The sequence below is a fragment of the Chinchilla lanigera genome, unplaced genomic scaffold (genome assembly GCF_000276665.1).
Source record: "Chinchilla lanigera isolate Chin_1 unplaced genomic scaffold, ChiLan1.0 scaffold00036, whole genome shotgun sequence".
NCBI lineage: Eukaryota > Metazoa > Chordata > Mammalia > Rodentia > Chinchillidae > Chinchilla > Chinchilla lanigera.
The window spans coordinates 3,900,381-3,919,657 of NW_004955437.1; the positions used below are offsets into that span (position 1 = coordinate 3,900,381).

The following is a 19,277-nucleotide window of genomic DNA, read 5'->3' on the forward strand; positions in this document are numbered from 1 at the left end:
CGGCGCGCGCTCCCGTCTCGGCGCTGGCTGCCGGGGAGCGGGTCCCGGGGCGCGGGTTAGGGCTGGAGCTCCGGGCTGTGGCCTGAGGAGGCGCCCCAGAGGCGCATCGGGCACATCCCCCTGCTTGCACAGGACAGCGCTGAGGCCCCGGAGCGGGAAGCAGCTTGCCCAGTTGTAGAGTGAGCTCCTGCCCTGCTCTAGGCGCCTTGGCATCAGAGTGCCACCCCGGGACAGTGCCAGCCCCTCCACACTGCCTGCTGCCCGCCTCCCACACGCCATGGTGGGCATCGGCTCCTCCCAGCCTGGCCTCCTGGCCAAGTCCGGTGCAGGGGCCGGGCGACCTGAGAGCTCCCCGGTGGGGACTGCAGTGGCCCCTGCCTGTCCCCCTGCAGCTCTGCCATCGACAAGCGGTCAGGGGAGAAGGTGGCCATCAAGAAGCTGAGCCGGCCCTTCCAGTCCGAGATCTTCGCCAAGCGGGCCTACCGCGAGCTGCGGCTGCTGAAGCACATGCGGCACGAGAACGTAGGCGGGGCTCCCGCCGCGGGGTCCCCTGGGCGGTGTTCTGGGCAGGCAGAGAAGCGGGAGGGGAGGGAGGCCCGGGGTGGCCTGGCTGGGGCCCCGGGGTGCCAGGGGCTCTTGGCAGGGCCGGGAAAAGGGCGAACTTCCTGCTCCCCGCTCTCCGGGCTTCTTACTGCTGTTAGTAAAATGAGGGGTGCCGGGCCCCTTCCTGCGCCCTTCCAGGGAAGGTGCAGATGGCATTTCTGGCAGCTTGAGTTTGGGAGGGCCAGACTGCCTGGTGGTTAGAGGACAGGCACAGAGGAACCTGGGGATGTGTTCCGTGTCTCAGAGTGCCTGGGGTCCGAGCTGAGACCAGAATCCGGGCAGTGTCTTCTGCGCATGTGAGTGACCCTGACACCAGGTCCTCAGGGAACAGTCACTGTTCCAGGCTCTGTCCTGAGAGCTCTGTGTCACCTAACTTGTGGAATCCTTCCAGCATCACGAGATAAATACCAGCAGCCCCGGGTCGCAGCTGGGGAAACTGAAGCACAGAATGGCTTTTAGGATACTCGGTCAGTCAGTGGCAGAGCTGGGCTTTGATTCTGGACAGCCTGGCTCCAGGCCTGAGCGCATCACCATGAGACTGCCCTGTCTGGTGGACAAAGCTAGAGAACCCAGGGACCCAGCCCGGGCTCGGGGTCCAGGATCCCAGGGTCGGAGGGTGAATGTTTCAAATAGTGATTTCAAAGCGTTGTGCGAATTTTGAGCCCCAGGCTGTTTCAGCAGACCCCTCTGGGCAAGGACAGATGAGGCTGAGAGGCCCTTCAGCCCTCATCACCCTCCTCCCTTTCTGTGGTACTTGGAGCTGAACCCAGGGCCTCACACGTGTCAGGCAAGAGCTCTACCACTGAGCTACACCTCGCACATCTTTTATTCTAAGACACAATCCCGCTAAATTGCCCTGGACTGGCCTTGCACTTGAGCTCCTCCTGTCTCAGCCTCCCAGGTAGCTGGGATTACAGGTGTATACTACTGCACCAGACTCCTTTTCCCCTTTCCCTCCTGTGGCTTTTGAGTTGAGATGCGGGTTTGTGCCACTTGCCCCGAACATCAGACTTGGGCACCCCCCCACCCCCAGCTGGACCCAGTACTGTCATCCCTCCTGGCAGGGGCCCTTCCTCTTCTGTGTTGCCCCTTTTTCTGCTCCCAAGCAGCTGGGGCTGCTTCCTGCTGGAGGAGGTGGGCTGGGAGGGGTGGGTGGTCCCAGGCAGGTGGCTGGGGCCCATGGGAAGGAAAGGGCAGTCAGTGGCTGCCCAGCCCTCACTGGTGACTTCGTCCCCAGGTCATCGGGCTCCTGGATGTCTTCACCCCAGCCTCCTCCCTGCGCAACTTCCAGGACTTGTGAGTTGGTGCACTGGCTTCTGGGTGTTTGCAGCTCTCGCTTGCTGCTTGGGAAGGAGACGGAGGGTCAGTCTCTTGTGTGGTGGGGCCTCCTGCCCCTGCAGTCCCTGTGCCCTGGGCCGTGGAGGTGAGACTGCAGAGGAGCTGCAGAGAAGGCAGGCGGGAAGAGGTGGCGGGATCCTTCACCAGCTTTACCATGGCAGAGCGGGGTCCTTGGGGTTTGCATCCGCACTTCTGTCCCCTGTTATGGCCCAGGTGTGGCTCTGGAGCGTGGGGCTCTTTCTACATGAATCAAGGATCAGTAGCTTGGGTGCCGTGGCTGGTGGGGCATCTGGCAGAGTCCCACAGGCCCACGGCATCAAGTGGCTGTGTCCGGCTTTGCCAGTGCAGTGCCTGCGTGGGCCAGGACTGCTTGGTCCATACTGAGAAACTCAGACGCTAGCAGAGGCTGCCACTGGTTTACGCAGTTCCACAGCTGCCTCGAGTCCAGGGCCGTTTTGAGGGGGCTGTTATGAGGTCAGGAGATGCTGCCCAGGTCCTGCTTGGAATGCAGGGTAGAGGAAGAACCGCACTTGGGGAAAGATAATATGAGCTCCACATTGGACACTTCGCTTTTTTTTTTTTTTTTTTTTGTCTTTTTCTTGAGACAGGGTCTCGCCATACAGTTCAGGCTGGCCTTGAGCTCACTTTGTAGCCCAGGCTGGTCTCAAGCTTGCAATGATCCTCCTGCCTCAGCCTCCTGAGTGCTGGGATTACAGGCATGTGCCACCATACCCGGCTTGGACACCACTTTTGCAGAGTTTATGCATTCATCAGTCGCCAATAGACATGGATCTCAGGAGAGGAAGGCTGGGCTAGCCATGCGAATTGATGATAGGTGAAGTCTGGGAATAGGTCACTGTAAGGGCCAGTCAGAGGGAGTCAGGGAGGGTTGACTTGGGGGAAAGTGAGACAGGGAAAGACCTGTGGTGCGTGTAGGGAAGTCACAGGTCACCTTGAACTAAGCAGAGTGGAAGGAAGGGAGGAAGCAGGAACCAGGTTATCATAGCCAGGTGTAGTGGTGCACACCTGTAATCCCAGCACTCTGGAGGCTGAGGCAGGAGGATCCTGAGTTGGAGGCCAGCCTGAGCAATTTAACAAGACCCTGTCTCAAAATAAATTTTTAAAAAGGAAGCAAAGGGAAGGTGACTTACAATGAGGCTTCATTGAGCGGGTTTATGAGCCAGGCTGGCTCGGGAGCTGCCCTCCGCACAGCCTCTTCTCGGAAATCCTCCTTTTACAGTCTGTTCCACTTTGCTTTTGGACTTTGCCATTCCCATCTGGAGTAACAGTTCCATGTTGCTGCTCTTGAGCCGTTTTGCAATCCCATGAAAGGTGCAACAGTCCAGCCACCGTCCTCTTCCCCCTCCTGAGAGCTGGTTTATTGTTTCCTTCTTGGAAGGGCAGGCATTCTGCTCATTAGAGGAGCCAGCTCAGCTGGCCACGGCCCTCAGGGAGGCAACGGTGGACAGCAGGGAAGGGCGGGCAGGTGCTCGGGGCTCACAGCCACATTGGCTGTGGGGAGCTAAGGGGGGCAAGGAGCAGGCAGCTCTGCAGAATGCGGCACCGTTCTGTTTGATTTTCCTGTGCATGCGCCCCAGTGCCGGCGCTCACCAAGCTCTGCCGACTGGCAGCCTGGTACCCGGTAAGCCCAGAGCCCTGAGGCCACGAGGGGCTGGGTTTTCCTACACCTTCTTGTCTGAGGCCTCTCTCAGACCCCAGCTCTGCACCACCCAGCTGGGACCTGGGCCCGGGCGAGGCTGGGGCCCTCGCCAAGAAGCCCTCGTGCCTTCCAGCTACCTGGTGATGCCCTTCATGCAGACGGACCTGCAGAAGATCATGGGCATGGAGTTCAGTGAGGACAAGATCCAGTACCTGGTGTACCAGATGTTCAAGGGTCTCAAGGTGTGCGGGGCTCGGCAGCGGCGGCGCCAGAGGTCTGGGGAGGGCCGGAGGGGGCACACGGGGACCGGATGGAGGAGGCTGTCCCTGCGGTCTAGACGTGGGGCAGTGGATTCACCCTCCTCTCTCTCCCCCAGTACATCCACTCCGCCGGCATCATCCACAGGGTGAGTCTGTTCTTGCTCCGATCCTCAGGGGCCCGACCGCGTGGGGGCAGCCGGGGTTCTCTGGCAGCCAGGGAGTTGGAAAGGGTGGCGGGGAGGGACAGCCCTCAGGGACACGCAATGTGGATTTTTCAGACCCAGCCCTGGCCCGGGAAGGCCTGTGTGGGCGAATCACTGTGTCTGGGGGGATTGGGTGGGGAGTTGCTGGAGACAAGTGAGCCTTGAGTGCCCATCTCAGGCTCCAAGAATCAGAATGTTGCTGGGTGTTCAGAGATTTGGATGGGCCCCACCCCAGGTGATACCTAGCCCGGGACCTTCCTTTATCCTGGAGCCCGGGGCTCTGACCACGGTAGACAAGTGTTCTACCACTGAGTCACATCCTCAACACTACTAAAATTTTACTTGAGACAGGGTCTTTCTAAATTGCCCAAGCAGCTGGCCCTGAACTTGTGATCCTTCTGCCTCAGCCTCCCGAGTAGCTGGGATTACAGGCATGCGCCACCACACTCAGCCCCAGTCCTTATTTTATGTGAGGATACTGAGGCCTGGAGAGGTTCGAAGGGGCCTGGGAGCCAGGACACCTCCCACCTCTGCCCCCTGGCCTAGCACTTCCCTCTGTCCTCTCCCCCAGGACCTGAAGCCGGGGAACCTGGCTGTGAACGAGGACTGTGAGCTGAAGGTGAGCAGCCGTGGGCAGGCCTGCCGGGGGGAGGGGGTGGGGGGAGTCTGGGAGAGCCCCTCGGAGCTGCTCCGGAGCCTCCTGTCCTCGGCGAGCACCATCTCCCTGCGTCCCTTGAGCCGTAGATCTTGGATTTTGGGCTGGCACGGCACGCGGATCCCGAGATGACCGGCTACGTGGTGACGCGCTGGTACCGGGCCCCTGAGGTCATCCTCAGCTGGATGCACTACAACCAGACAGGTGAGTGGGGGCCGCCCGGGGAGGGGCCGGGCTGGCTTATGAGTGGCATGTGACAGAGGGATCGCTCAGTTGCTTGGCCGTGTGGTGACGTGCCCTCCTCCCCTGCAGTGGACGTCTGGTCTGTCGGCTGCATCATGGCGGAGATGCTGACCGGGAAAACTCTGTTCAAGGGGAAAGACTGTATCCTTTGCTGGAAACAAAGGCTCCATCTGGGGACCCATTCTTTCAACACATGCTTTATTTAAATATTTTCCCTTTCTGCAACAGTGATGCATGCTCCCTGTGGAATAATTTTTAAATGAAGATAAACATTGTATGGCAAAATGAGCCCCAGGTCTAGGAATGTAACTCAGTCCTAGAGGACTTGCTTACCGCACGGGAGGCCCTGGCCTCGATCCCCATTACCAGGCAAGAAAACACAGAAGTTCATGTGTGACCTGGATGTGGTGGTGAGCACCTGTAGTCCCAGCACTGGGAAGGCTGAGGCAGGAGGATCTGAGGTTTGAGCCCAGTTTGGGCAACTTGGCAAGACCCTGTCTAAATAAATAAATGGGGCTAGGGGTGCAACTCAGTGTAAAGACCCTGGGTTCAAGCCCCAGTATTGGGAAAAAAGAAAAAATAGAAAATGAGTCCCTAATAATTCCCCTGACTTTGGCCCTGCACACTGAGGAGTGAGCGTGTATGTTGTGCAGGTGTTTGGTGAAGAGGCGCGGGGTCTGCCCAGCTCTCAGTGCAAGGGTCGGGGGTCAGGAGAGAAGACAGGAAGCTGCAGGGTGGCTGCATGGGAGGGCTGGGAAGTCCACAGCCCCAGGGACATGTGTCAGGACGTCGCCCTTCCTTCCTGGCCTGGCCTGGCCTGACGCCCTGCGGAGCTCTGGGTCTGCAGGCTAAGCCTTCTGTCCTGAGAGGCGGAGGTGGGAAATGGTCTGGGGCCTGGGCAGGGCCACAGGGGCCGGGGATGATGCTGGGGCTGCAGGAAGGACAGTGAGGCTGTCCCTTAACCAGCTGCCGAGACCTGGACCAGCTGACCCAGATCCTCAAAGTGACCGGCGTCCCGGGCGCCGGGTTTGTGCAGAAGCTGAACGACAAAGCGGTGGGTGGCCATGGGCCCGGCTGGCCTCGGCTGCGGGCTTGGCTGATGGGCTGGGGGTGGTTGGGGTTCACCCGCACTCCCCACACCCTTCATCCCTCGGCTGTCAGCTTCCCACTCACAACCCCCACCTTCCTCTGCCCTGAGCCCTGAAGGGCCCGGTGCTCCTCCCTCTTCCAGGCCAAATCCTACATCCAGTCCCTGCCCCAGAGCCCCAAGAAGGACTTCACTCAGCTCTTCCCGCGCGCCAGCCCGCAGGGTGAGTGTGGCTGCCTCCGGGGCCTCCGGGGCCTCCGGGCCCGGGCCGAGGGGCTCACGCTGTGTCACTGCAGCCACGGACCTGCTGGAGAAGATCCTGGAGCTGGACGTAGACAAGCGCCTGACCGCCGCGCAGGCCCTGGCCCACCCCTTCTTCGAGCCCTTCCGGGACCCTGAGGAGGAGACGGAGGCCCAGCAGCCCTTCGATGACTCTCTGGAGCGCGAGAAGCTCACGGTGGACGAGTGGAAGCGTAAGGGCTGGCCGCCGCCCGCAGCCTCTCTCCTTTGCTTCCTTCCTTCCTTTCCGCTGCCAGCCTGGCCCAGCCTAGCCGCCCGGCGGGAGGCTCCTGTCACTTCTCTCTGAGCTGGTGCTCGCCGCTGCTTCCCGTCCTGGAACACTCCCTGCTGCCCCTGCTCCTGGTGTGAGGTGTGGCCGCCCTCCCGCGCCCAGGCCCTGCCCCTCGCTCACGCGCCCGCCTTCCGCAGAGCACATCTACAAGGAGATCGTGAGCTTCAGCCCCATCGCCCGCAAGGACTCCAAGCGCCAGAGTGGCATGAAGCTGCAGTGACAGCCGGCCCGGCCCGGCCCCGCCTGCAGACACTGCCCCGGACCCGAGTTGGTCACCCGTAAAGCCGCAGCTCTTCGCGGAAGAGAGCACCCTGCACGGAGGACCAGTGCCTGCGCTGGGCTTGGCGGCCGTGGGGTTGGAAGGTGCTGGGGCGCTCTGAGCACGCGGGCTGCGTTAGGCGGGCGCGGACCTCTCCTTCCGGCTGCAGCAGCGCCGGGTCAGCGTCCTGGGGCAGCTGTGACGCTGCGCTGGTGGCTTACAGCGGAAACCTACGCTCTCACAGCTCGGACGTCCGAGCCGAAGGTGGCGGCCGTGCCCCTCACAAGGGCCTGGCGAGCGCCCTGCCTTGCCGCCTTTCAGCTCCTGCTGGCCCTGGGTGCTCCGTGGCTGCGGCTGCCGCTCCAGCCTCTGCTGTGGCCTGCGCTGCTCCTGTCTCTGACCTCCTGTAAGAACAGCGGTCACTGGATGTCGGGCCCGGCCTAACCCAGTATGATCTCGTCTCGGTCCCTGCTAATCACGTCTGCAAAGATTTTATTTTCAAATAAAGTCACATTCCGAGGTTCCGGGGGCATGAATTTTGGGGGAACACAATCCAACTCCCTACAGGTGGCCCTGAGGGATGCCCCTTGTGCCCAGTGGACCCCGATGTATCTGGGTGCTTGGAGAGGGGGTGCAGAGAGAGCCGCAGCTGCTGAGCCCCTTCGGGTGCAGGGTGCGCAGGCAGGAGAGGAAGCTGCAGCAGGCTTGTGCGCTGTGGCCCCAGGAGGCAGAAATGGACCATTTCTCGGCTTTGCGGCACAAGTCTTCCTTTCCCTCTCGGGAGATGGCTCGACTCTCTGGAGCCTAACCCGGAAGTGGTCCAGATTCTTCAGTTCATCAAGCAGTGAGGAGCCCGGGCTGGGGCCCTGCCCTGGGCACGGAGGGTCTCAGACTTCCCTGCGCCCCTGGGGACCTTGAGAAAGTACAGATTCCCGCCCCGCCCCAGGGATTCTGATTCAGCAGCTCTGGAGTTGCAACCTTATGGACTAGACCTGGCCGGGCGTGGTGGCGCACGCCTGTCATCCCAGCACTTGGGAGGCTGAGGCAGGAGGATCGTTGTGAGTTCAAGGCCAGCCTGGGCTACAGAGTGAGCTCAAGGCCAGCCTGAACTGCATAGCGAGACCCTGTCTCAAAAAGACAAAGAAAACTTGACCTTGATCCGAGCCCGGTGACTGATGCTTAGGCCGACATCGCGCTGGTTTCAGTGCCACTTCCTGTGTCAGGAGAAATGTACTTCCTGTGTCCGGTCCCAGCCATATGGGCTTCCTGTTCAGTTTACAGATGTTAAAACTGAGGCTCAGACCGAACATTTTTAGGGCAGTGAAACTGCTGTGGGACGCTGTTGGGGAGGCTGCGAGACACCTGCATTTGTTCGGATCCGGAGAGTTACGCAGCACTGAGGGTGGACCCCAAGTGACCTGTGGACTTAGTTAGGGTGCCCCGATGGTAGGTCACAGCAAGGCAGAAGGGTAGTAACGGAAAGGGGGTGGGGTGGGGGGACCTCTACTTTCTGCAAACCTAAACACTCTAAAAATAAAGTATTGGAAAACCACACAGACCCTGAGCCTCAAAGATGGGCCCCTGCACCCTCTCCCCAGGTAGGCCTGGGGCCACCTCTCCCCAGAAGGCCCTCTGGCCCTCTCCACTCAGATCCTTCAGGACTCTGCCCCAGGGACCCCACAGAGGACAGGGCGCCCCCTGCCCCAGGCCCGCTGTGGGCCACCCGCCATCCACCGGGAGCGGTGACGATGCTTGTGTGAATAAACGATGGCGCAGGGCCCCGCTGGTCGTTTCTCTGTCCCGCCCGGCTGTGCTGCTGCAGGCCCCCGGGTGAGATGGCACAGCGGGAAGCAGAAGTGGGTGTCCCTGGCCCGTCCCTGAGAGAAACCCTCTCCCCTGCACCCAGGCCGCTCTGCCTCACCCCGCCCTACCGCTCCGCTGCGGGACAAAAACCGTTCCCTTCCCTCGGGCTTATCTCAGACCCGGGAGTTCTCTCCAAAGGCTGGGGAAGGTGCCTCGCAGTAGGAAGGACATTTCAGCTTCGGGCCTCCCCCGCGGGCACTGGGCCACACCATGGGAAGCAAGGTCACTTCCTGCTGGCCGGGGGGACCCCGCCGAGGCAGGTCTCATGAGGCGGGTTGGGCTTGGCCCTGTGGCCGGGGTGGCCCCATTGTCTAACTGCGCAGAGCCGGAACTGCTCCGGAACTGGGCTGTGCCCCACCTTCCCCCTTTGTGCAGGAGGGTTGTCCTTGCCCAGGGTCACAGCTCCTCCCGCGAGGCCCCCAGAGCCTGGGCCCTGGAGAAAGTGTCAGCGGGTTGTCCAGGGTGGAGCTTGCTGCTGTGAACCGGGTGGCCTCTCCTCAGGTGGGCAGCATGCAGGGAGACAGGAACTGTCCCCTCCCTGCCAGGGACGGCCCGTGTGCCCAGGTGCCAGCTTCCCGCAGGCAGAGGCCAGCTCTGAAGGGGAAATGGCCCGGCGGCTGCCAGGGGCGGGATGCTTCTCAGGAGCTGAGCAGCGCGGTGACCACTGCAGCCTCCTGCCCCACTCAGCCCGACCCTGAGGAAGCAGTTCCGCGGTGTGCGCTCCCCTGTCCTGAGGGTCTCGGTGCTGCCCTCTTCTGAGTCCCACTGTCCTAAGGGAAGAAGCTGAGGCCCGGTGCTGAGGGCTGAGCCCAAGGCTTTCACACTGGGCTACATCCCCAGCTGTCTAATTCTGCTTTAAAAAAAAAGAATTGAGATGATGTCGCTAAGTTACCCAGGCTAAGCTCAAACTTGAAATTCTTCTGCCTCAGCCTCCCAGAGTGCTGGGATTATTGTCATGCTGGATTCTGACTTCTCACCGTGGGAAACAGGCCCAACACCATTCAGTGGACAGAAGGAAGGGCCCAGTGAGTTATCGTGCTTACTGTCCCTGTCAGGCCCCCGGGAGGGGGTGCTGAAGCAGGGGTGGTTCCAGCTGGACAGTTGCCCTCCTCCTGAGCCAAACCACACCTGGGTGTCCACAGAGCCCCTCCCTGCTGGGGCTCCTGACCTTTCTTTGTGCCAGGAGTCCCTTCTCAAAATAAAATAAGCTGGATATGGTGGCACTCACCTGTGATCCCAGCACTCGGGAGGCTGAAGTAGGAGGATCAGAAGTTGGAGTCCAGCCTGGGCGGTTTAGTGAGGCCCTGTCTCAAAACATAACAACCGGGCGTGGTGGATCACTCCTGTAATCCCGCACTCAGGAGGTTGAGGCAGGAGGACTGTTGCGAGTTCGAGACCAGCCTGGACTACAAAGTGAGCTCAAGGCCAGCCTGAACTGCATAGCGAGATCCTGTCTCAAACCCACCCCCCGCAAAAAAACCATAATAAAATGGCTGGTGATATAGCTCAATGCAAAGGCCCTGGGTTCAATCCCCAGAACCACAAAAATAAAATAAAGTAAAATAAAATAAAATAGGGTTACAGAGAAAGTTAGTTATATCTCCATAGAGTTGTCAATTACTGAATGTGTGATGAGGTAATCCATGGATGTGTGTGTGTCCGTGCGTGTGTGTGTGTGTGCGCGTGCATGTGTGCACGCATGGCAGGGGTGGAACCCAGGCCTTGCGCATGCCAGCACGGAGCTGCACCCAGCCGGGCGTCTTCATTAACACGTGAAGTGCGAGATCTACCCAGGTGCGTGTTAGACCCCGTGGCTCTGAGGTAGAGGTGAAAACCGGAAGGGGAAGGCAGGCGCCGGATCCCTACTGGCACCTCAGGCAGTTTGCTGCTTTGCTTGTAACCGAGGAGAAGAACTCGGGAAGTCTGCGAGTCTAAGCTCACGGACAGCTGGGTTCTCCGAGTCTCGGACAGCAGAAAAGAGCCGTGTTCTAGACGTGGCACTGTGCCTCGGGCTGTCCCGCGCTATTCTGAGCAGTGCCGCCCCCGCCGTCTTCCTGTTCACGGAGCAGCTTTGCACCCGCACACTGGCCACGCCGATCACCCCGCTTTCCCGGGCCTGGAGCCCCCGTTCAGGCGGGACAGGTCCAACTGGGCCATTTCACGGGGGTTTGCAGAGGCCTCTGTGTCGAGCTTGCACAGCCGGCCGCGCTGGCCCACCGCCCTCTGTTCCACCACAGAAACATGTAGGGCCGGAGCAGGGACAGCGCCGAAGTGCCCTTGTGTAGATCACTGTCTTGGTTACTTTTCTCTCATTGCTGGGACAAAATACCTGACACCCAAAATGAAGGAAGGAAAGGTTTATGTAGCTCACAGTTTGTAGAGGTTTCAGTCTATAATCTGCTGGCTCCAGGGCAGAGTGGCACATGGCAGAGGGCAACCGTTCATGGCAGTGGAAGACAGCAAAAGCAACAAGAGCAAAAAGAGAAGAGCAGAGGCAAGCAGCCTCTTCCCCTCCCTTACATAGAAACACTACCCTCCCCAGGGCGGGTGTAGCACTCACACCCATAATCCCAGCATTGGACCACGGATCAATCAAATATCTAGAAGCCCGCCCCGTGACTGCATGAGCATTTGGGGGGACATGCGGACACAAACCATAACCATCACTACACTGTTCTTTCCCTGACAGAGGTTATTTGGATTGTGTGTGTGTAGGGGGGGTGTTGTTTGTATATTTATTTATTTTTGTGTTTTAGTGCTGGAGATTGAACACAAGGCCTTCACACACTGAGCTACACCCCCACTCCTTTGTTATTTTTATTTTTTTATTTTTCATTTTTTCCGGTACCGGGAATTGAACTCACAACCTTGCGCTTGCCAGGCAGGCACTGTGCCGCTGAGCTAAATCCCCAGCCCCCCTTTTTTATTTTTATCATGAAACAGGGTCTCAAAAGTTGCTAAATCACCCAGGCTGGGCTTAAACTTGTGGCTCTCCTGCCTCGGCCTCCTAGAATGCTGGGATTACGGGTGTGTGACCGCGCACGCCTGGCCGGTCATCGTGTGCTGTCCCCCTGTGTCACTGCCTCTGGTCCCCGCAGCCCGGGCACGCACAAAGGAGCCTCCAGACCTCGGGCCAGGCTGTGTCAACACAGACCCAGAAAAGACACTTGCAGCGAGACAGCCGCTCCTGCTTTCGCGAAGGCCTCCCTGCTGGGAACTTTCTCCACAACGCCAGGACAGGGGGAGGCTGCAGAGGAAGCCGGAAGTGTGGCTTAGGTAGGAGGGTCCTCCTGGCAGGCAGCGGGCAGAGGCCAGAGGGCCCACATTCATTTGGGGCCCTGCTCCGCTCCCTGCCAACCTCAGGCCCAGCAGGGTGGTGCTGGGCTTTAGACGGGCCTCCCTTGTCCCTCGCGGGGAGGCGAGCCTCTTGGCCATCCCTTGCCTATGGGGCATCCATAGTAGCTAAGCGCTGGGCTGCTGCCTTGCTGCTCGCCAGCCCTGTGAACCTGGCCCTCATTTGTCCTGTGTAAAAATAAATAACTAAAATACAGTTGATAATACTAAAGCGATCAGGGTAAGAAAAGAGCTCAGAACAGCGCCAGGTGTCCTTCCCCTCCCGTGACCCCGTCTCCTGGCGGCTTGTCAGTCTCCCCTACTCCCGGCCGTTCCCCAGGTGAGAGCCTCCCGTGGCCGGGTCGGCCGATGACGCCCCACGCGGGCTCTTCCCCTGCCTGCCTGCCCACCTGCCCTCCAGGAGCAGCGCGTCTCCCACCCGCACTCCCTGGCTTCAGCCTCCCGCCCTCCCGCGCGCCTTCCACCTGCCCAGACTCCCACCTTCCCCTGGGCCCTGCCGCGCCGCCAGGGCCGCCCCAACCCCTTCCTGGCTCCATCTGCCAGTGGCGCTTTCTCCTGCCCGGGACCTGCTCGGACGGCGAGGTCGCAGCCCGCTGTCCCCTCCTCCAGCTGCCCACCCGCCACACGGCCTGGCCTTCCCCGCGGAGCCCAGGGGCATCTCCTCCCACTTACGCGGCCCTCCCGCCCTCGCCCAGCTCACGCCCATGGCCTGCCGTGCCCGCCCCTGGGGCCACTCTGCTGGCCCAGCTCGCTCGCGCCCCGACTCCACCTTGCCTCCCGGTTCCCGGGCGCCGGCTCTCCCTGCCTGTCCCTGCCGACTCTCCACACCCCCTGTCTGCAGGCCGCGGTCCCTCCCCTGCACGCCCCCTCCTCCCCTGCCTCCGCCAGACTCCTCTGTCTTCAGGGCTGCCCGACCTCTCGCCCCCGCTCAGAAGCCGAGCACAGCCCCTTCCCCCCGCAGGACCAGGTAGCGCAGCTCGGCGGCCCGCCCTCCTGGCCGGTTCCTTAGCCGTCAGGACGCAGCCTGGTCCCTGGTCCGGGCAGCTCCTGACTTCCAGCCTCGCAGGCAGGGCCTGGGGAACAGCGAGCACGGAGTGAAAGCAAGGGCTTTGCGTTCAGAAAGAACCGGGCTGCGGTCCTGGCTGTGCCACTTATTAGCGGAAGAGAACCAACAAGATCTGTACTCCGTAGATCTCTTTCAGATCGAGCTAACCTAATCTAGTCTAATCCCATCATCATCTATCTACCATCTATGGAAACTTATTTATTTTAGGGAATTGGCTCCTAGATGGTGAGGGACTAGCAGCTCAGGTAGGCACTTCAGGTAGGAGGCGAGGTTGTAGTCTTGAATCCAAAACCCACAGGGCAGGCCGGGCAGGCTGGAAGCTCAGGCAGGGTGTGACGGTCACGGTCACAGCCTTATGTTGGAATCCCTTCTACGGGAACCTCAGCTTTGCTTTTTTTGTTGCTGTTTTGTTTTTTTTTTTTTTTTTGAGATAGGGTCTTGCTACGCAGTTCAGGCTGGCCTTGAACTCCTTTATGTAGCCCACGCTAGCCTCAGACTCACAACAACCCTCCTGCCTCAGCCTCCCGAGTGCTGGGATCACAGGCGTATACAAGCGTGAGCCACCACGCCTGGCCTGTAACTGTTAATTGCATTTACAAAATTTCCTTGGGGGAACATCTGGACTCTTGCGTAACCAAACAACTGGGCACAGGATGGCTTAGCCACGTTGGCAGAAGAGTAACCATCATGCCATTGTTTGGGGCTGGGTCTTTAACTCCTCAAGGGGATATGGGAAATACAAACACCGCCACTGTGTTTTAGCTTGGAGGGGATGGAGGCAGGTAGATGCCAAGCCACAGAGGAGCTGCACGGCGCGGGGCTCTCTGTCCCTCGGGGCAGGCTCGGAAGCCCCCGTTCCTGTGGAAACTCTGCAAACAAATGGGATCTCACAGAAGTCTGCCTGTCCTTTCCCCTGGCGACAGGAAGAAAGGTTCTTCGTTCCTTCCTGCATCTCCGAGGCAGGGGGCTTGGGGCGGCGTGTCAGAAGTAGATGTCAGGGACTGCATGCTCACGCGGGAGAGCAGCTGGTTAAGAAGCAGACGGCAGCCTAGGTTTTCTGGGAATCGGGAAATAAACCGAGATGCTGCATTGTGAAATACGACTGTGAACATCCCAGCAAACAGTGACTTTGTCGTGGGCATTCCCCTTCCCTTCCCCCTCCTCCCTCTCCTTTCTCTCCTCTCCCCTCCCTCCTCCCTCCAGCTCTCTCCAGTGGTGTTCACCGGTGGACTACTTTTCATGTGTTCAGCCCAGGCACTGGTTACTAAACATAGGGGCCTCTTTCCGAGACCCTTCCATTGTCTCTATCCAGCTAACGGAAGCCCTTCCCCGTCTGACCAGGAGGCACTTGCTGTCCCGGACACCTGTCCCCTTTTTACAGTGAAACCGTAACTTTAGTCACCTCCTTCACACCCAAGAATAAAACGATTCCAAATAAACGATTCTCTGTGCACACTATTAAAAGTTTAATGTTATCACTCTGGGAAGCTGAGACAGGAGGATCACAAATTGGAGCCCAGCCTGGGCAATGTAGTAGGACTGTGTGTCAAAATAAAAACCCAAAAAAAGGGCTGGGGATGTAGCTTAGTATGAAGGCCCTGGGTTCACTCCCCAGTACAAGAAGAAAGAAAGAAAGAAAGAAAGAAAGAAAGAAAGAAAGAAAGAAAGAAAGAGAGAGAGAAAGAAAGAAAGAGAAAAAACATATAGCATCATTTATTTCAGATACAGAATAGCTGCAAGAGAGCATGAGAATTTCCCTACTTTCCCAGACCTACTTTCCCACTGTTGGAATCTCACATGAGTAAGAGCGACATTAGTACGGGGCATTTTTCATAACGAACACACCGATATCAACACCTTACTAATCAAGGTCTGCGCTTTGTTCAGATCTCCTCAATCTTCACCTACATTCCCAGGTCAAGCTCTCTTCCAGAGGGTCCACTGGTTCCTTTTCTGCTCCAAGCTCCCATCTACTAGGGTGTCACTCTCCCTGGGCCCCAAGGGTCTCCCGACCATGGCAGCTTTTCAGATGTTCTGGATGAACTGACAGTTTTAAGGAGCACTGACCACGTATTTTGTGACAAGTCCTTCAGTGGAGGAGCGTCATATTTTTCTCATGATTGTCTTGGGGACCTAGACCACAGGGGTGAAGAGGCCTTCTGGTCACAGCGGATCCCTTCTCCCACATGGGTGCTGACCAGTCCTTGGAGTCCCATTTGGATGGGCACCCTAAAAGTCCTTTTCTCTTATCCATCCTCCTCAGAGTTAGTTCTCCCCCTCCCCCCCACTCCCATCCCTCATAAGGACCATGGGTGATCTCTGTTTGGTTTGCTTGAGATAACAAAGCTCTACACAAGCGTCATCACAGTGTGTAGTTTTCCACACACACTCTGTTGGGTACTTTAAATACATAAATTATGTCTGTTTTTTTTTCTGGTACCAGGAATCGAACTCACAACCTTGTGCTTGCCAGGCAGGTGCTGTGCCGCTGAGCTAAATCCCCAGCCCCTAAATACATAAATTCTGATCTTCACACTAATGCTCATTACAAAGTGTTCTGGCTGTGTCTAGCCATCCCCCCAAAGCCTCACGCGGTCATAGATGGGGATTTTTCAGAGGTGGCTGGGTCTAGAGTGTGGAAAGCTGGGATCGATTCATGGTACAATGCTAGGATCTAGGGTGCTAGGATGAAGGGCGTGAGTGTTACCCGTCCTGGACAGAAAGGGCAGGAAGAGCTGTGGTGGTCCCTTGTTGCTTTGCTACCTTCTGCCCACCACGAGCGGTTCTCTGCCATGGGCCGCCCTGCCTTGGAGCCAGCCGACCATGACTGAAACCTCCACAAACTGTGAGCTCAATAAACCTTTCCTTTTTAACTTTGGGTGTCGGGTATTTTGCCTCAGCAAGGGGAAAAGTAGCTAAGACACAAAGTAATCACCATTCCAGTCTTACAGACATGGCAGCCAAGCGTCTGAGAGTTTAAAAATCTCCCCCAGGTTTCCCTCCTACTGCACACCTTTTCCCTTCTCAGTCTCCTTCACTAGCTCCCCGTCTCTTCATGTTCCCGTGATGGAGTAGTCCGCTGCTCCAGCCCAGCTTCCCTTTCTATTTATGCTCCCCGCTCCATGGTTTTCAGGACCAGCTCCGTGTGGCAGAATAACCAAATCATGTCTGTTCCTTGGATCTTTCCGTGAAGGTTCAGAGAAACCAACCTCTTGAGGGTTTACAAGCCTTGGTGGTGCTGCTTCCAGTGGTGATGGGCGGGTTGTGTTATCAGAAGCACCAGCACAAAATAAAACACACAGAGGACTTGAAGGTACTTAAGAGACCCAAAGCAGGTGGGAAGTAGAGGAGAAGGAGCCAGTGGAAGAAGGGCGGGGCCGTGGGTAGGATCTGTGATTATCAGAAGGGCTTCGCCTGAGGACTAGATCAGGAGGAGCAGGAGCATGGGAGTGCCGGAACTCAAGCCCAGAGCTGCCTGTCTTGCTGGTTTGACAAGTTAGAGAGTGGGGTTCAGTAGAGGCTTCTTAAAAAGCACACAGAAAATGTGACCAAATCCTTGGCTGACGCCTGACCCAGGAATGAGCAGGGGATGCCACAGTGAGTATAGCAGGAAATAAGCAGAAAAAACGAACGGAAGAACTGAGAAGGAAGTCTAGCTACCGACATCTCAAGGGACACAATTTGATTTCAATGCTTGCCGAGGGAATTGCCTGGAGACACACACTCTTTGGAGGCAGACAACAGAATTCATGTCCTCTGCAATGGGTTGGTATAAAAACTTGTTTGAAAAATTCTGTGGCTGTAAGGGGTGGCACAGTGCACACCTCCAGGGCCCACCTTGCCCACGCTCCATGTGTTCTGAGGTAGAACGCTCGCATTGTCCAGAGACTACACGGTCATTGCAGTGTGTGCCCAGCCCCAGGCTCCACCCAGCCCTCACTATCTTAGAAGTACTGAGGATTAAAGCCAGGGCCTTCACACGAGCCACGCTCTCAGCCCTTTTTCTAAGACTGTCTCACTAAATTGCTAAATTGTCCAAGCCTGGCAATCCTCCCAGAGTGCTGGGATTATAGATGTATGGCTCTGTGCCTGGCTTCAAGCTACAGTGGTACCTCTGTTTACAAACTTAATTTGTTCCACAATTCTGGAAAAGATGTCCACATTTGTGTTCAAGTGGGAAAGGGGACCGTGGTCATGTTTGTCACCTGATGCAGAGTTTGTAAACAGAAACAAAATTTTGCCAAACACTTGTTTGTGAACCAAATTATTCTCAAGCAAGTGTTTGTGAACTGAGGTACCACTGTATTTCTTAAAAACAAAAACAAAAATAAAACCTAGAAAAACAATTCTTGTTTAAAAGGAAAATTAATTTTGGTTTCCTTCTCACTGCTGTTTAAGCAGAGAATTTAGAAAATATTATAAACTTGAAAGTAGAATATGTAACCAGAGTCAGAAGCAAAGGAGTCTGTTGAAACCAATCCTGAAGCACCTCATATATTAAAACTGGGAGACAGGGGCTGGGGGTTTAGCTCAGCGGCACAGCGCCTGCCTGGCGAGTGCAAGGTCATGAGTTCAATTCCTGGTACAGGATAAAAACCAAAAAAAAAAAAAAAAAAAAAGAAAGAAAGAAACAACTGGTAGACAAAGATTTTAGAGAAAGGGTGTGGTAGCACACACAAGTAATTCCAGTACTTGGGAGGTTGAGGCAGGAGAATCATTGTGAGTTCTAGAACAGCCTGGGCCAGTGAGTTCAAAGTCAGCTAAAACTACTTAGTAAGACTTTATCTAAAAATATTCTTTTTCAGGCTGGGGATTTAGCTCAGCGGCAAAGCACCTGCCTGGCAAGCGCAAGGTCGTGAGTTCGGTTCCCGGTACCGGAGAAAAAACAATAAAATAAAATAAAAAAATAAAAATATTCTTTTTCTGAGAAAATATATTAGACATGTTTAAGAATCTGGGCGTGGTGGCACATGCCTGTAATTCCAGCACTTGGGAGGCTGAAGCAAGAGGACTGTTGCGAGTTTGAGACCAGCCTGGGCTACAAAGTGAGCTCAAGGCCAACCTGAACTGCATGGTGAGACCCTGTCTCAAAAAGACAAACAAACAAACAAAAAACTTTAGATACAAACGTGCTTCATCCAGCACAGCTCTTGAAAATTTCTGTGGGGGAGGACCATGAAGAAATGAATGCAAGAGTGAAAATGCAGAAAGCTGAGGTTAGGTGGAGCCTCTCTCTCTTGGTGGAGAAAAGAGGCTGCCCAGTGACTGTAGCACGTTTACTTATATACTTGACAGGTTGATGTCAGGTGAAACTCCTCTGCCTAACAACTTGTTTGCCTGGCTCACCCCGGACACCTCATGTTCCTGGGGCTGGAACAACCCATTCACCTTTTCCGGGCTGGCCTTGCTCTAGCCCTGCATGTGTGATCCATCTCCATCTTAAGATGCTCCCCACATAAAGGTAAGACAACCATATGCTGTCCATATGAGAAGTACTTCATACAGTATGAACACACAGGGAAAAATGAAAAGGATGAAAAATCATATTCTAAGAAACCAGTAAGCATAACATATCTTGAGTGCGTATAGCATATTCAACAAAAATGATTTCAGGACCAGAAGTATAATTGGAGATAACAAGGGTTGCTCATCATATGAAAAGGTCCAATTTCATCGGGAAGACATAACAACCATAAATGTATATGTGCCTAGCAACAGAGCTTCAATGCATGAACACTGGTAGAACCAGTATAGACAGAACATACACAATATATCTATTTCTTTTCTTTTCCTTTTTACATTTTGTACTGTTAATATTCTCCTTTAGCTATTTTACTGTATATATTATGCTCATTCTAAACCCCTGGTTCACTTGGTTTTTTTTGTTTGTTTGTTTGTTTTGGTTTTGGTTTTGGTTTTTTCTCCGGTACCGGGAACCGAACTCACGACCTTGCGCTTGCCAGGCAGGCGCTGGTTCACTTGTTTTAATACATTGTCTCCAATGGCATCTCTCGTCTAGTTATGTATAGGGCTTTTTTTTTTTGCTTGTTTTTGTTCCAGGCCCTCAGGGAGAAACTATGCGTAGGAAGGTTAGTGTGAGGACCAGAGTCTACTC

The 19,277-nt window shown here is 56.3% G+C and overlaps 1 protein-coding gene across 2 annotated transcripts in view; it reads left to right on the forward strand.

Annotated features, from left to right (window-relative positions):
- Mapk13 (mitogen-activated protein kinase 13) overlaps positions 1 to 7,401 on the forward strand; it is a 7,794-nt gene extending 393 nt beyond the window's left edge. The window contains exons 2-12 of one of the 2 annotated variants that reach the window (XM_005389573.2): positions 393 to 522; positions 1,841 to 1,899; positions 3,735 to 3,843; positions 3,978 to 4,007; positions 4,636 to 4,683; positions 4,809 to 4,923; positions 5,032 to 5,103; positions 5,937 to 6,016; positions 6,194 to 6,272; positions 6,346 to 6,522; positions 6,758 to 7,401. In XM_005389573.2, coding sequence (XP_005389630.1) covers positions 393 to 522; positions 1,841 to 1,899; positions 3,735 to 3,843; positions 3,978 to 4,007; positions 4,636 to 4,683; positions 4,809 to 4,923; positions 5,032 to 5,103; positions 5,937 to 6,016; positions 6,194 to 6,272; positions 6,346 to 6,522; positions 6,758 to 6,840 — 982 coding nt within the window. In that variant the 3' untranslated portion in view covers positions 6,841 to 7,401. The remainder of the gene's footprint in view (positions 1 to 392; positions 523 to 1,840; positions 1,900 to 3,734; positions 3,844 to 3,977; positions 4,008 to 4,635; positions 4,684 to 4,808; positions 4,924 to 5,031; positions 5,104 to 5,936; positions 6,017 to 6,193; positions 6,273 to 6,345; positions 6,523 to 6,757) is intronic. The other variant, XM_005389574.2, reaches the window with a different exon arrangement.
- The last annotated feature ends 11,876 nt before the right edge of the window (positions 7,402 to 19,277 follow it).